The 15,328-nt window shown below is 44.0% G+C and overlaps 2 protein-coding genes across 4 annotated transcripts in view; one reads left to right on the top strand and one right to left on the bottom strand.

The window, feature by feature from the left end:
* Positions 1 to 1,756, top strand: part of LOC134348046 (uncharacterized) — a 76,745-nt gene extending 74,989 nt beyond the window's left edge. Inside the window, exon 22 of the mRNA XM_063050835.1 lies at positions 815 to 1,756. Coding sequence (XP_062906905.1) covers positions 815 to 906 — 92 coding nt within the window. The 3' untranslated portion in view covers positions 907 to 1,756. The remainder of the gene's footprint in view (positions 1 to 814) is intronic.
* Positions 1,757 to 2,495: 739 nt separating this feature from the next.
* The window catches only part of riox2 (ribosomal oxygenase 2), a 30,222-nt gene continuing 17,389 nt past the window's right edge, over positions 2,496 to 15,328 (bottom strand). For all 3 annotated transcript variants that reach the window (XM_063050832.1, XM_063050831.1, XM_063050833.1), the window contains exons 8-10: positions 13,477 to 13,565; positions 10,900 to 11,001; positions 2,496 to 2,806 (exon numbers count right to left, since the gene is read on the bottom strand). In XM_063050832.1, coding sequence (XP_062906902.1) covers positions 2,648 to 2,806; positions 10,900 to 11,001; positions 13,477 to 13,565 — 350 coding nt within the window. In that variant the 3' untranslated portion in view covers positions 2,496 to 2,647. The remainder of the gene's footprint in view (positions 2,807 to 10,899; positions 11,002 to 13,476; positions 13,566 to 15,328) is intronic.

Below are 15,328 nucleotides of genomic sequence, written 5' to 3'. Positions count from 1 at the left end.
AAATTATTCAGGGTACAGATGAGTAGCAGGAAAATCAAGGATGGAGGGGGGTGGGGATTAATGGACACAGCAGTGAGACTAGATTATGGAAAATAAACTCGGGATGGCACGGTGATGCTGTTCTAAGAGCTACTGCATCATAGCTCGAGAGATCCAGGTTCACCCTGACCTCTGGAACTGCCTGTTTGGAGTTTGCACATTCTCCCTGTGACCATAAGCATTTACACAAGTGCCCTCACGTCTCAGAGACTTCCAAGTTGTTAGGTGAGCTTGACACTGTAATTTGTCCCTAGTATATGTAGGTGGTAGAACCTGAGCAGAGTTGATGGGAATGAGAGGAGAATAAAACAAAAGGTTAGTATGATTGGAAGGGGCTGAAAGCCTGCATTTATAGGCTAATTCTGTAACAATAGAAATCTTACTTACTCAATTGTTGGCCATTTTATAAGTTTAGCATCAAATACTTTTCACCTTGAGGAATACCAAGCACTGTCGTATGTATTTCCTGAGTTTGAAATAAAACTGCTTGAAAATACGACTCATTTAAAGTAAAAACACAACAACTGGGCAGAGGTCTCTCCTCCAATCTTTGACTTGGTTTTGCAAGACCTAGGTTAAATTATCAGTATTCCAGAAGTAAAGATACTCAAGGGGTTATAAATGTTGGCTCCGATATTTAGGAAAATACAAAAATGCAACCACATTATAAAAACTCTTACCCTATTAAGAGAAGCTCTGACTTAATCTAAATTGTTATTCATTGCAAACCAGTATACTTATAGTATTTATTAATGATATTTGTATTATTTTTCAGGTGGTAATTTCAATGACAAGGATAGCATCATTTTAAACCTGGCAGAACAACAACAACACACACAGTTCTGGGACATTGAAATGCTGAGATGAGGAAGACAACTTCTGAAAAGTAGAAACCTAAAACCATTGCTTGGATTCAGCTCTCAAAATAAATCCCCAATGCATTTTGGGCAATTTAAATCCATAAGGTTGAGGTTATTTCCAATCCAAATAATCACAACTGAGAAGCACAATTGTGTGACAAACAGACACAGCGTTTAAGAGAAAACAACATACTTAACTGCTTATTCTTCACTTAACTAGAACTGCTAATTGATATACTAATGAAAGTATCACCACTCTCCACAAAGCAACTCAGTGTTAAGGGCAAAGGACACAGATGTTTCCTTGATGTTTCCTACGATTTTCAAACTTATTATGCTGAAACCTAATAGTAGATTGCAACGCAAGCCTATATAATCCAACTAGAATCTACAAGACCCTGAAATGAAACAACCACACTTGAAAAAGTAAGGCTTCAGTATAAAAAACCCTACTGCTTTGATAAAACACCATGTAGTTTGGTATTTAATCTTTTATATATTTTTTAATGTAACTACAACTTCAAACTATAAAGCTTATCCTGGATTGAAGTTCATTTGTATTAATTTTTAAATTATTGCTAATAACTAAGAATTGTATTTGTACATGTATAATACTGTTTAAGAAAAATGTGATCAATATGTAGATAAATATCTTAATGCAAATTAAATTTTGAGGAAGTTTGCCTGCAGTTTCCTTGTAATTATAGAATGAATGAGATGATGGAAGAATGGGATTTCAGCTGTTCATTATTTTAATTCAAATTTGCCTCAAATATTTATGTGGGTCCCAGAAAAAAACTACACAAAGATGACTCATTGACATTGACAATGTAATTCAATGTTAAATTTTAGCTAAAGTAGATCTCTTGGACCACTGGATTAAAATATTTTCTTTACTAAACACTCAAGCTTTAACAGTCTCATTTTCTCAGAATTAACTGGTCACTATATTGTCTCCATTTTAAACTATCTACAGGTACCAACATTGCATAAATAGAACGGGCATGAAAAATACCCAACCAGTCCATTCTGCAGCTATAGCCATGCTACCAGTTTCCCCATCCAAGTCTCCCTCTTCACCCTGCTATCTCTTTGCCTGGTCTTGAACCACAAGCCCCCCCCCCCCCCCACAACCCATCAAATGATCCTCAGCAGCTAACTGACCACCACATCCTTTAATGACCCTACTGATCATGCAGGTCCCAGTGCTCCTCCATTCCCCAAAATCACACACAATACCTCCAGGCTTCTATCCTCTATTACATCCAAAACAGCAGAGCCTTTCATTTGCAAATCTTAATCAATAATATAAATTCTACAGCACTGCACTTTGAACAAAACATCCACTGATTTGCTTTATACCACTCTATTAATCAATCTAAACATCTGACATTCAAGGTTTACACAGTTAAACTAAAGGATTGGGGTCGATATAAAGTAATAGTAAAGCACACACAAAGGGTATAATAACAAGCAGAATGATTTCTTCAGTTCAGTTCTGTATAGGGAGGGGAAGGGGGAAAAAAATCACGAATTGTTCAGTTTTATTATATATTGGAATATGTTTATAAAATAATGAAAATGCACATTAGTTGATCATATATGAATATTAATTTATTTCCTCCACATGGCATAAAATCTTGGTATTTGTGCTGTAACATTCCACAAAATAAACAATATCATTTCCATGTTTTTAATGACACAGTTAAAGAGCACTAAAGCTACAGTGAGCCAATTCATACGACAATTCACTGCACTTCTATTAAATTTTCTGTCCACAAACACAATGCAAGATTTTCTTTTGCTTCATTAGAGTCTACTTTAAGGTCTCGTACAAAAACGGCATCATCAAACCAAAGCTGTTTCAGTGCCTCCAAGTGAGAAGAAGGAAATTTCAAGCCATGGGCCTGCATGGAAGAAAAACAATAACTAAATGAAATGACTTTTGACACAAATAATGGCATTATTGGTACAAAACCAAAAATAGATGATGTAAATGATGAATTGGAACATAACTCCAAATAATGACAACTATATGACACTGAATGCTTATTGTCCATGATATTCAGAGATTGTACTGTCTCTCTAACCTTCATAAAATGGCAGACAAAACACAGGGTAAATGCACCAATTGTGAGAATGAAGAACATTTCATCTCATGAGTCTGGAACTGCAGGCCTTAAGTTATGATGAGAGACGGGGTAAGCTGGGGCTTTCTTAACTGCAGTGTAGGCGACTGAGGAGTGGCTTCACAAAGACATACAAAATCGTGACGGGTGTAGATGAGATGGATGGACACAATGTTTTTCCAGGGGTAGGAGTCTTAAGTAAGAGGGCATAGATTAGAGAGAAGGGAAAGAATTGAAGGGGACATGTAGGTGGTGACTACGTGGAACAGGTTGTCAGAGAAAGTGACATAGGAAAGGTACAATTACATTGTGTAAAGACATCTGGACAGGTGTTTGCATAGGAAAGGTTGCCTTAAGCAGACATGGGACTAGTTCAGGGAGACAACTTGCTAGGCATGGATGAGTTGGGCCAAAGAGCCCGTTTCTGTGACTCCATGATCAAACAAGACTTACAAATTGATTGCTTTTTGTTAAATAAGCAAGAATACTGCATTAAAAGCTGAAGTTCACATGCGATCACATGAAGAAAGTAATAGCATATCATTCATCAATGCAGGATGACACCAAAAAGAACCTCTTGATCTTTTCAATCAAACAGATTCAAAACTTGCCATCAGTTTTATATGAGAGTGACATTAAACCTTAATAATTTGGCCATCATTACAAATAGAAATTCTGTTCTAATGTTTTCCAAAACAAAAGTGCTACCATTAATAGACCTAGTAATTAGCTATATTTAGTTAACAGCTGAACAGTATATTAACAGTTAATGTTACATCAATAATACGACTTGTTTGCTATTAAATTTCTAAAAAATCAGTTTCTAAGGTTCTACAAGGCCAATTTTAACAATCCAGTTATATAGGCAGATCAGTTAATGGTTAAAAGATTAGTAAGAGATGCTTAAAGAAAAGCAATGTTGTAGCAGTGTGCTACACACAGCGCTAGAATAACCACACGGAGTCGGTGAGTTGGAGTTGCGATAAAGAGATTTATTCAAACTTCGCGGCCTGCTTTAAAGCCTGCCCGTTCGCGCCCTCCCTGGGGCGGGACTGCTGTGGCGAATGCATATTCCCAGACCCTTTCCGCGCGCGGGATTTTCCCCCTTCTGGTGAAGATGGCCTGGCGCCCTTTCTGGGGCCGGCCCTCTGCCTGCATGCGCTGTTTGGTGGGCCAGTTCGTGTGTGCCAGAAAGTGGGTCGCCATGTACCCCCCCCTCCCCAGAACTGGCGATACCTCCCCCAATGTCCACAGTCTGGATCGGCCTCTGTTTGGGAGGTCTGCCCCTCCGCCACGGTGCCTGAGACTGGACCGGCTGCGCCAAGTCCACATGGGCCGGTTTGAGTCGGTCCACTGTGAAAACCACCTCTCTCCCCCCAATGTCCAGCACGAACGTGGACCCGTTGTTCCTGATCACCTTAAATGGCCCCTCGTAGGGCCGCTGTAGCGGTGCCCAGTGTCCACCCTGTCGTACAAAAAGAAACTTACAGTTCTGCAGGTCTTTGGGTACACAGGTCAGGCTCTGTCCATGCTGTGAAGTGGGTATGGGGGCCAGGTTACCGAGCCTCTCCCATAGTCTGTCCAGGACTGCTGTGGGTTCTTCCTCTTGCCCCCTTGGGGCTGGTATGAACTTTCCTGGGACTACCAGGGGTGTGCCGTACACCAACCGGGCCGACGAGGTGTGCAGATCCTCCTTGGGCGCCGTGTGGATTCCGAGCAGGACCCAGGGAAGTTCGTCCACACAGTTAGGCCCCTCCAGGCGGGCCATGAGAGCCGATTTCAGGTGACGGTGGAAGCGCTCCACTAGTCCGTTTGACAGTGGGTGGTAGGCAGTTGTGTGGTGTAGCTGCGATCCTAAAAGGTTGGCCATAGCCGACCACAGGCTGGAGGTGAACTGGGCGCCCCTGTCGGAGGTAATGTGGGCCGGTACCCCGAAGCGTGCTACCCAGGTTGCGATCAGTGCTCGGGCGCAGGATTCGGAGGTGGTGTCGGTGAGCGAGACTGCCTCTGGCCATCTGGTGAACCGGTCTATCATAGTTAGGAGGTACCGCGCTCCTCGTGACACTGGCAGGGGCCCCACGATATCCACATGAATGTGGTTGAACCTCCGGCGGGTGGGTTCGAACCGCTGCGGCGGATCCTTGGTGTGCCGCTGCACCTTTGCCGTTTGGCACTGCATGCACGTTTTGGCCCATTCACTGACCTGTTTACGCAGCCCATGCCACACGAACCTGTTGGCGACCAGCCGGACGGTTGTCCTGATGGAGGGGTGTGCTAAGTAGTGAATGGACTCGAAAACCCACCCGCGCCAGGCTGCTGGGACGATGGGGCGGGGTTGGCCGGTAGCTATGTCACATAGTAGGGTCCTCTCACCTGGGCCTACAGGGAGGTCTTGGAGCTGCAAACCGGAGACTGCAGTCCTGTAACTGGGGATCTCAGCATCTGCCTGCTGTGCCTCTGCCAGCGCTGCATAGTCCACCCCCTGGGACAGGGCCTGTATGGTAGGTCTGGATAGTGCGTCCGCCACGACGTTGTCCTTTCCCGAGACAAGCCGGATGTCCGTCGTGTACTCGGAGACGTAGGACAGATGTCGCTGCTGGCGGGACAACCAGGGGTCAGACGCCTTCATGAACGCAAAGGTAAGCGGTTTGTGGTCTGTGAACGCGGAGAAGGGCCTACCTTCTAAAAGAAGTACCTGAAATGCCGGATTGCCAGGTATAGTGCCAATAGCTCCCAGTCGAAAGCACTGTATTTGAGTTCAGGTGGTCGTAGGTGTTTGCTGAAGAACGCCAGGGGTTGCCAGCGACCCTCGATGAGTTGTTCCAGCACTCCATCGACCGCTGTGTTGGATGCGTCCGCTGTGAGGGCAGTAGGAACGTCCGTTCTGGGGTGCACTAGCATCGCGGCGTTTGCCAAAGCTTCTTTGGTTTTAACGAAAGTGGTTGCAGCCTCTTCGTCCCAGGTATATGTCCTTGCCCTTACCCGACATTAGAGTGAACAGGAGTGGCATGGTTCAGGCTGCTGAGGGGAGAAAACAGTGGTAGAAATTCACCATACCCACGAATTCCTGCAGGCCTTTGATTGTGTTGGGTCGGACCGCGTCTACCTTGGTGGGCAGCGGGGTTGCCCCGTCTTTAGTAATCCTGTGGCCCAGGAAGTCGATGGTGTCGAGTCCGAACTGGCATTTGGCTGGGTTGATTGTAAGGCCGAATTCGCTCAGGCGGGAGTAGAGCTGGTGGAGGTGGGACAGATGCTCCTGACGACTACTGCTGGCTATGAGGATGTCGTCCAAATAGATGAATGCAAAGTCCAGGTCGCGTCCCACCGCATCCATTAGCCGCTGGAAAGTCTGTGCGGCATTCTTTAGACCAAACGGCATTCGGAGGAATTCGAAAAGTCCGAACGGGGTGATAAGTACTGTTTTGGGGATGTCGTCCGGATGTACAGGGATTTGATGGTATCCCCGGGCGAGGTCTACCTTGGAAAAGATCCTTGCGCCGTGTAGGTTTGATGCGAAGTCTTGAACGTGCGGCACAGGGTAGCGGTCTGGTGTTGTAGCCTCGTTCAGTCTGCAGTAGTCACCGCATGGTCTCCAGCCCCCCGTTGCCTTGGGTACCATGTGAAGCGGGGAGGCCCATGGGCTGTCGGACTGTCGTATGATCCCCAATTCCTCCATCTTCTTGAACTCCTCCTTCACCAGTCGGAGCTTGTCCGGGGGAAGCCTTCGAGCACGGGCGTGGAGGGGTGGTACCTGGGTCTTGATGTGGTGCTGTACTCTGTGTCTGGGCATGGCTGCCGTGAACTGCGGTGTCAGTACTGATGGGAAATCCGCCAGGACCCTGGTGAATTCGTCGACGGACAGCGTGATGGAGTCCAGGTGTGGGGCTGAAAGTTTGAAAAGTCTCAGCGTGGACTAATCGCTTCCCTTGCAGGTCGACCAGCAGGCTGTGGGTTCGCAGAAAATCCGCCCCCAGGAGTGGTTGGGCCACAGCAGCCAGTGTGAAGTCCCACGTGAACCGGCTGGAGCTGAACTGTAACCGCACCTTGCGGGTGCCGTAGGTTCCTATTGAGCTACCATTTGCGGCCCTCAGGGTGGGTCCCGGTTCTCTGTTGCGGGTGTCGTAACTCGTTGGAGGTAAGACGCTGATCTCCGCTCCGGTGTTGACCAAAAAGCGGCGTCCCGACTGCTTGTCCCAGACGTACAGGAGGCTGGCCCTGGCGTTTCCTGGGAATTTGCAGGGTGGTCTGCAGCGGCGGGCCTCTGTGCCCCACTGCTGGTGGTAGAAACACCATTGTTCATTGGGCTCTGCTGCTGGGCCTGGTCTGGTCTGTCATTGGGTACTCGGCTTGGTGATCAGTGCGACGGATGCCCCCTCTCCTTCTTGGCATTCCACAGCACATCTGCTCGGGCCGCCACCTCCCGGGGGTCGCTGAAATCTGTGTCGGCCAGCAGCAGGCATATGTCCTCGGGCAGTTGCTCTAGGAACGCCTGCTCAAACATGAGGCAGGGTTTGTGTCCTTCAGCCAGGGCCAGCATTTCGTTCATTAATGCTGACGGTGGTCTGTCTCCCAAACCATCCAGGTGCATTAAGCAGCGTGCTCGTTCGCGCTGTGAGAGTCCAAAGGTCCTTATGAGCAGGGCTTTGAATGCTGTGTATTTGCCGTTCTCCGGGGGCGACTGTATAAACTCGTCAACTTGTGCAGCTGTCTCCTGGTCGAGTGAGCTCAGCACGTAGTAGTAGCGCGTGGACTCCGAGGTTATCTGCCGAATGCGGAATTGAGCTTCTGCTTGTTCGAACCATACATGGGGTCGCTTCGTCCAGAAGCTTGGCAGTTTCAACGAAACTGCGTGAACAGATACAGCGTTGGTCATCTCTGGTCCAAATATCGTTTGGGCCGTGGGGGTCACCAATTGTAGCGGTGTGCTACACACAGTGCTAGAATAACCACACGGAGTCGGTGAGTTAGAGTTGCGATGAAAGAGATTTATTCAAACTTCGCGGCCTGCTTTAAAGCCTTCCCGTTCCCGCCCTCCCTGGGGCGGGACTGCTGTGGGGAATGCATATTCCCAGACCCTTTCTGCGTGCGGGATTTTCCCCCTGCTGGTGAAGATGGCCTGGCACCCTTTTTGGGTCCGGCCCTCTGCCTGCGCGCGCTGTTGTGAGCCGGTTCGTGTGTGCCAGAAAGTGGGTCGCCACAATGTGATAATAAACAAAAAGCGACGATACTTCAGAAAGTGAAAGAGAATAAATAGAAACACATACACATGGGGCAAGAAACAATACAAAACTAAAGGACAAGGCATAAAGAAATATCAAAAATAACTCATATCCTTGTAAATGGCAGTTAAGAACCAAAAAAAAATGGGAGGGTAATAAGAACTTTGCAAAAAAATAGCAAAGTCATTTCAAACAATTTTTACAACTACAAAACAAATGTAGCTATCTTAATACCTGACAATGGTAATATTATAAATGAGGAAATGATAACTATACTAAAGAATCGCTTAACTTTAAAAAAACACATGCTAGATACCTATTAAAAAAATCTCAAATTTTGTGCATGGTAGCAATTTAAGTTAGAGAGCTCTTTGGTTGTCTGCCCTCAAAGCCCATTCATACTTGACGTGAATATCTGGATGCAATTTTCCACTAGCAATCAAATTTTCAGCTAACTAGCAAAAGCCTTGTGCACACAAGGACTTTACAATTGTACCCTGCAGGCCCAAACCCTAAATTGTTTGAGAGACAGTCGACTCCCACCGACATGCGCAACCATTTAAAAACACTCAAACATTATCAAAATATTAATTCAAAAGTCCAAAATAAAATTTTTAAAAAAAGGAAAAATATTCATTTCAATCTTCAATCAACAATTAAATGTCAAAGAAATTACTCTTTTTGCAAATGAAATTATTAGGCCATTTACTTTAGCAAGTAAATCTCCCAGTACAGTACAGGCCATTATTCAACCACATCAGGATCACAGTGTTTAATTCTGGATAGAAAACCTTGAAAAAGGACTCTTAGGAGGTAGGTACAGAGTAGATTTGCCAGAGTGGTACATGTATTTTAAAGATAAAATTTCAATGTGGGATTTTACAAACTGGCTTTTGTTCTAAGGAAATTTAGGATACTTAGGGATCATATGACTAAAATTTTAAAGTTATCAAGGAAACCGATAGCTGAGAGAGAGCTTATTTCTATTAATGTGGGATTTAAAGACTAGGGTTGAAGACCAACAAATTAGAGCCCAACCTTTCAAAAGTGAAGTTAAGCAATGATTCTGAACAAAAAAAGGGGATAGAAGTTTGGAATATGCAAATCCTGATGTTAGTCTATGGTGATTGAGAGATTTAAATTAATTAAACATATTAAATTAGCTACAGGCTTAAAAGGATATAGAGCAAAGGCAGCAGCACACATCAAAGTTGCTGGTGAACGCAGCAGGCCAAGCAGCATCTATAGGAAGAGGCGCAGTCGACGTTTCAGGCCGAGACCCTTCGTCAGGACTAACTGAAGGAAGAGTGAGTAAGGGATTTGAAAGCTGGAGGGGGAGGGGGAGATGCAAAATGATAGGAGAAGACAGGAGGGGGAGGGATAGAGCCGAGAGCTGGACAGGTGATAGGCAAAAGGGGATACGAGAGGATCATGGGACAGGAGGTCCGGGAAGAAAGACGGGGGGGTGTGACCCAGAGGATGGGCAAGAGGTATATTCAGAGGGACAGAGGGAGAAAAAGGAGAGTGAGAGAAAGAATGTGTGCATAAAAATGAGTAACAGATGGGGTACGAGGGGGAGGTGGGGCCTAGCGGAAGTTAGAGAAGTCAATGTTCATGCCATCAGGTTGGAGGCTACCCAGACGGAATATAAGGTGTTGTTCCTCCAACCTGAGTGTGGCTTCATCTTTACAGTAGAGGAGGCCGTGGATAAACATGTCAGAATGGGAATGGGATGTGGAATTAAAATGTGTGGCCACTGGGAGATCCTGCTTTCTCTGGCGGACAGAGCGTAGATGTTCAGCAAAGCGGTCTCCCAGTCTGCGTCGGGTCTCACCAATATATAAAAGGCCACATCGGGAGCACCGGACGCAGTATATCACCCCAGTCGACTCACAGGTGAAGTGATGCCTCACCTGGAAGGACTGTTTGGGGCCCTGAATGGTGGTAAGGGAGGAAGTGTAAGGGCATGTGTAGCACTTGTTCCGCTTACACGGATAAGTGCCAGGAGGGAGATCAGTGGGGAGGGATGGGGGGGACGAATGGACAAGGGAGTTGTGTAGGGAGCGATCCCTGCGGAATGCAGAGAGGGGGGGGGAGGGAAAGATGTGCTTAGTGGTGGGATCCCGTTGGAGGTGGCGGAAGTTACGGAGAATAATATGTTGGACCCGGAGGCTGGTGGGGTGGTAGGTGAGGACCAGGGGAACCCTATTCCTAGTTGGGTGGTGGGAGGATGGAGTGAGAGCAGATGTACGTGAAATGGGGGAGATGCGTTTAAGAGCAGAGTTGATAGTGGAGGAAGGGAAGCCCCTTTCTTTAAAAAATGAAGACATCTCCCTCGTCCTAGAATGAAAAGCCTCATCCTGAGAGCAGATGCGACGGAGACGGAGGAATTGCGAGAAGGGGATGGCGTTTTTGCAAGAGACAGGGTGAGAAGAGGAATAGTCCAGATAGCTGTGAGAGTCAGTAGGCTTATAGTAGAGCAAAGGCAGATTGGATTTAGCCACATCAGCAATGCATGGCCAAATAGACTGAAGAGTCTGAACAGCTTCTGCTTGCAGCTTACCTTCATATCATGACTCATTTTCTAAACCTGTGTCACCTGAAGAAAATCTTACCACCTCAATAGAAGGATCAGGAAAAAAAAGTTCTCACCTGAAAACATTCTTCTTCTTTGTTTTCAGCCCCCATCATGTGGCTTTCTCGGCTATTTTTTAGAGAATGATAAACGTACACCATCATTTCTCGAGATTCATCCTGTAGTGACAAGAATTACATAAAATACAATTATCTAACCAGCCTTGTTTAATTTTACCCTTTATATTTGGAGTAATCCTTATTCCATGATCCTTACTTTTCTCCAAACCCTTCCTTACACTTTTTCTTGTCATCCAAGTTGTTTGAATGTGATAAGGTGATCTTTACTTCTATTACTAACATCGGTATTACAACCTAAAGCCCTTTATGCAAAATTTTCTCCTACATTTTTCCATAAGCATCTTATTATTAATCTAATACCTTGGTCTTTTAGACATGTCAAGCGCTGAAAACACACTTTAACTAATCTGCCTTATCTCTTTTTAAGCACTTCTATCAAATCACTATTTAGTAATCTCTTATTATGAAAACAATCCCAAATTGTGGTTTAAACAAAGGTTAAGTAGTTTCTTTATTGCACATCAATTTCTGTATGTTTTGCTACCTAAACCCTAATGTTACATCACCATTCTGGCCTTATACAGTTTGTGTGCTGTTTTTAACATCTATAACAGCAATTCTACTAATCAATCTGTTCTTTCATAAGAACATAAGAAATAGGAGCAGGAGTAGGCCACCTGGCCCATCGAGCCTGCTCCGCCATTCAATAAGATCACGCCTGATCTGGCCATGGACTCATCTCCACCTACCTGCCTTTTCCCCATAACCCTCAATTCCCCTACTATGCAAAAATCTATCCAATCTTGTCTTAAATATATTTACTGAAGAAGCCTCCACTGCTTCATTGGGCAGAGAATTCCAGATTCACCACCCTCTGGGAAAAGCAGTTCCTCCTCATCTCCATCCTAAATCTACTCCCCCAAACCCCCAAACCTTGAGGCTATAACCCTAGTTCTAGTACCACCTACCAGTGGAAACAACTTTCCTGCCTCTATCTTATCTATCCCTTTCATAATTTTATATGTTTCTAAAAGATCTTCTCTCATTCTTCTGAATTTCACCAAGTACAGCCCAAGGCAACTCAATCTCTCTTCATAGTCTAACCCCCACAACTCTGGAATCAACCTGATGAACCTCCTCTGCACTGCGTCCAAAGCCAGTATATCCTTCCTCAAGTAAGGAGACCAGAGCTGCATGCAGTACTCCAGACACGGCCTCACCAGTACCCTGTACAGTTGCAGCATAACCTCCCTGCTCTTAAATTCAATTCCTCTAGCAATAAGGCCAACATCCCATTTGCCTTCTTGATAGCCTGTTGCACCTGCAAACCAACCTTCTGTAACTCATGCACAAGCACTCCCAAGTCCCTCTGCACAGCAGCATGCTGAAATTTTTTGCCATTTAAATAATAATCTGCTCTTCCATTTTTTTCTCCCAAAGTGGATGACCTAGCATTTACCAACTTTGTACTCCATCTGCTAGACCCTTGCCCACTCACTTAACCTATCTATATCTCTCAGCAGACTCTCCGTATTTTCTGCACAATTTGCTTTCACATCAGCTAAGCATCGCTCATTTTAAGTCTAACTTTTACTTAAATTTTTGGACCATCAAATATTAATTATTTCCAGTTGACACTTTTTTTGTACATCATGCACAAAATGCTAGAGGAACTCAGCAGGTCAGGCAGCATCTATGCAGGGAAGTAAACAGTCCGCATTTCAGACCAAAACCCTTCATCAGAGCTGAAAAGGCCATCATCATGACCTGCACATCACCTCCTTTTGGTTCCCCACCACACCCTTCCCTTTATTCGTAATCCACTGTCCACTCCTGTCAGATTTCCTTTTTTTCAACCCTTTACCTCTTGCGCCTATCAGCTTCCAGCTTCTCACATCAGTCTCTCTCTCCCGCCAACCCTCCTTCCCTCTCATCTGGTATCACCTATCACCTGCAAGCTTATATTTCATCTACTTTCATATTCTGGCTTCTGCCCCTTTCCTTTCCAGTCCTATCTGGGAAGACGATCCACTCCAAGTTTGTTTAAGCTCATCATACTCAACTCATTTCATCTCAAATGCCTATCCAGTCTTTTTGACATCGATTACAAGCTGTTCAGGCACAAAGCAAGGCAAAAAACTATTTAAGTCCTATACATTCAGAGAATTTCTCACACTTCTTAATAATTTAGTTCTCTAAGTTATTGTTGCCTTTCCAATTACTTTGTATCTGCTATACTTGCTACTCTCTTTTCTTTGCCCGTCTACTTGTCAAACATGTTTTTGGATTACTTGGTGCACAACTTCATAAATTTTCTAATAGACATTAGTCATATTAGTTACAAGCAACAGATTTACAAGAAAAGAATTCACTGCTTCTAACAAAATTAATTTCAAAAGATAAAATATTAGTCAAACTAATATCACTGGGTTCTGGGTAAGTTAATACTGGCAATCCTGCCTCTGTGTACTGGAATTCACAAGTAGTGATCTTGAATGGCATGTTTGTATTTGTCCTTAAACTAAAAAATGAGACAGATATACAATTACAATTTTTGTTAATGTCTATACTAACCATCCTTTCTTGATCATGTTCAAGCAAAATCATGGCATGGTCTTTAAACCTTAATCTGATTTGATCATTAAGTTTGGGCAGTTTTCCAACTGGAGGAGGAAAAAAAACACAAATAACTGAACACACAGAATATCCAACCAGCAGTGATGGCACCATCAAAACAAAATCACACAGGCAGCATGATATAAAGATGATAGCACATTGAAATATTTTCATATTGCTTTGTTTTGCTACAAGAATGTAATTTAACTAATATTCCTTATAATTTTTTAAAATGTACATGATTGTATAATTTCTACTTCAATATTCCAAGAAAATGCAACACAGAATTTGATCCACTGGAAACAGCTTAAAGCAACTCAAATGTAGGAAAGTTCTGGATCAAAACTGTGGTTATGGGTTAATACTTCATCTGATAGCTATAGGTAAGTTATTTTTCCTCTGGACTACAATTAAAGGACAGCCACTTACTCAATTTATTGAAGTCCTCACTGCTGTCTCTGACAAAGAACAGTAGAGCATAGGAACAGGCCATTCAGCCAATTACAATGCCAACCTAACTGATTCTACATAACATGGACGTTCCATATCCCTCTATTCCCTGCCTATTCATGTGTCTGTCTAAATGCCTCTTAAACAGTGTTACTGTATCTGCTTCTACCACCTCCCTTTTCATATTCTTTGACTTCCAGAGGTAAAAAAAAAATAGCCTCACACATCCCCTTTTAACTTTCCCTCTCTCATATCAAATCCATGCCTCCAGTATTTGATATTTACACCCTGCAAAACAAAAAAAGGCTCTGGTTATCTAGCCTATGTTTCTCTTGATTTTATATTCTTCTATCAAGTCGCCCATCAGCCTTTGACACTTTAGAGAAAACAATTCAAATAGTCTCTCCCTACAGCAACATTCTGGTGAACCACTTCTGCACTCTTTCCGAAGCTTCACGTCCTTCCTAGAGCATGGCCTAGCCAAAGTTTTATACAAGCTGAAATGAGGTTTGCCAGCTTTTCATAGTTAATGCCCCGACTACAAAGGGAAGAATGCTGTACTCTATCCACTTGTGTTACACCCCAAGATCGTTCTGTTCATCCAGGAGTTCTGCCACTTACATTTTCCCTCCAAAAATGCATCACTTCTTCCAAATTAAACTCAATCTGCCATATCTCTGACCAAATTTCCAACTGCTCTCTACCCTGATGTATCCCCACTATACACAATCCCACCAGCTTTTGTACTGTCTGAAAACTTACTAATCAGACCTGCTACATTTTCATATACATTACAAACAGCTGGACCACTCCTCCTCCAATACCCAATACCTCATACCTCAGACCAAGCCAGGTTTGTGTCCAACTTACTAACTCCCAATGGATCCCATGTGACCTCATCTTCTGGCCAGCCTAACAGGAGCGACTTGGTTAAACCCTTTACTGCAATCCATGTAGACAATATTCCCTGCCTTACCCTCAGTCATTTTAGTTTTTTCCTAAAAATTCCAAGCTTAATTCCAGAATTTCATACTTATTTTTTTGTTTTAAGTGTTCACTAGCACTAGTCGCAAATTTACTTTTACCAACCTCAAACTTATCCTACTTTTCTGATTTAACTCAAAATTATTTTCTGGATTTACCTTTCTTACGTTACTTACTTTCTCATACTTTCTAATGACATCCTTCAAGGTTTAAACAGACCAACGCCTGAAAATTCAATCACCTACAAAGACTTACTGCAAGTGCTACTGATTTTATAACTTATGGCACGCAAAAATCAAACCTCAATCAGCAGCTTCCACATACGTGAACAGGCAGTATGCACACAGATGGGAAACTAATAATGCAAGTAAAATTC

The sequence above is a fragment of the Mobula hypostoma genome, chromosome 6 (genome assembly GCF_963921235.1).
Source record: "Mobula hypostoma chromosome 6, sMobHyp1.1, whole genome shotgun sequence".
NCBI lineage: Eukaryota > Metazoa > Chordata > Chondrichthyes > Myliobatiformes > Myliobatidae > Mobula > Mobula hypostoma.
This window is presented reverse-complemented; position numbering and strand designations above follow the sequence as displayed.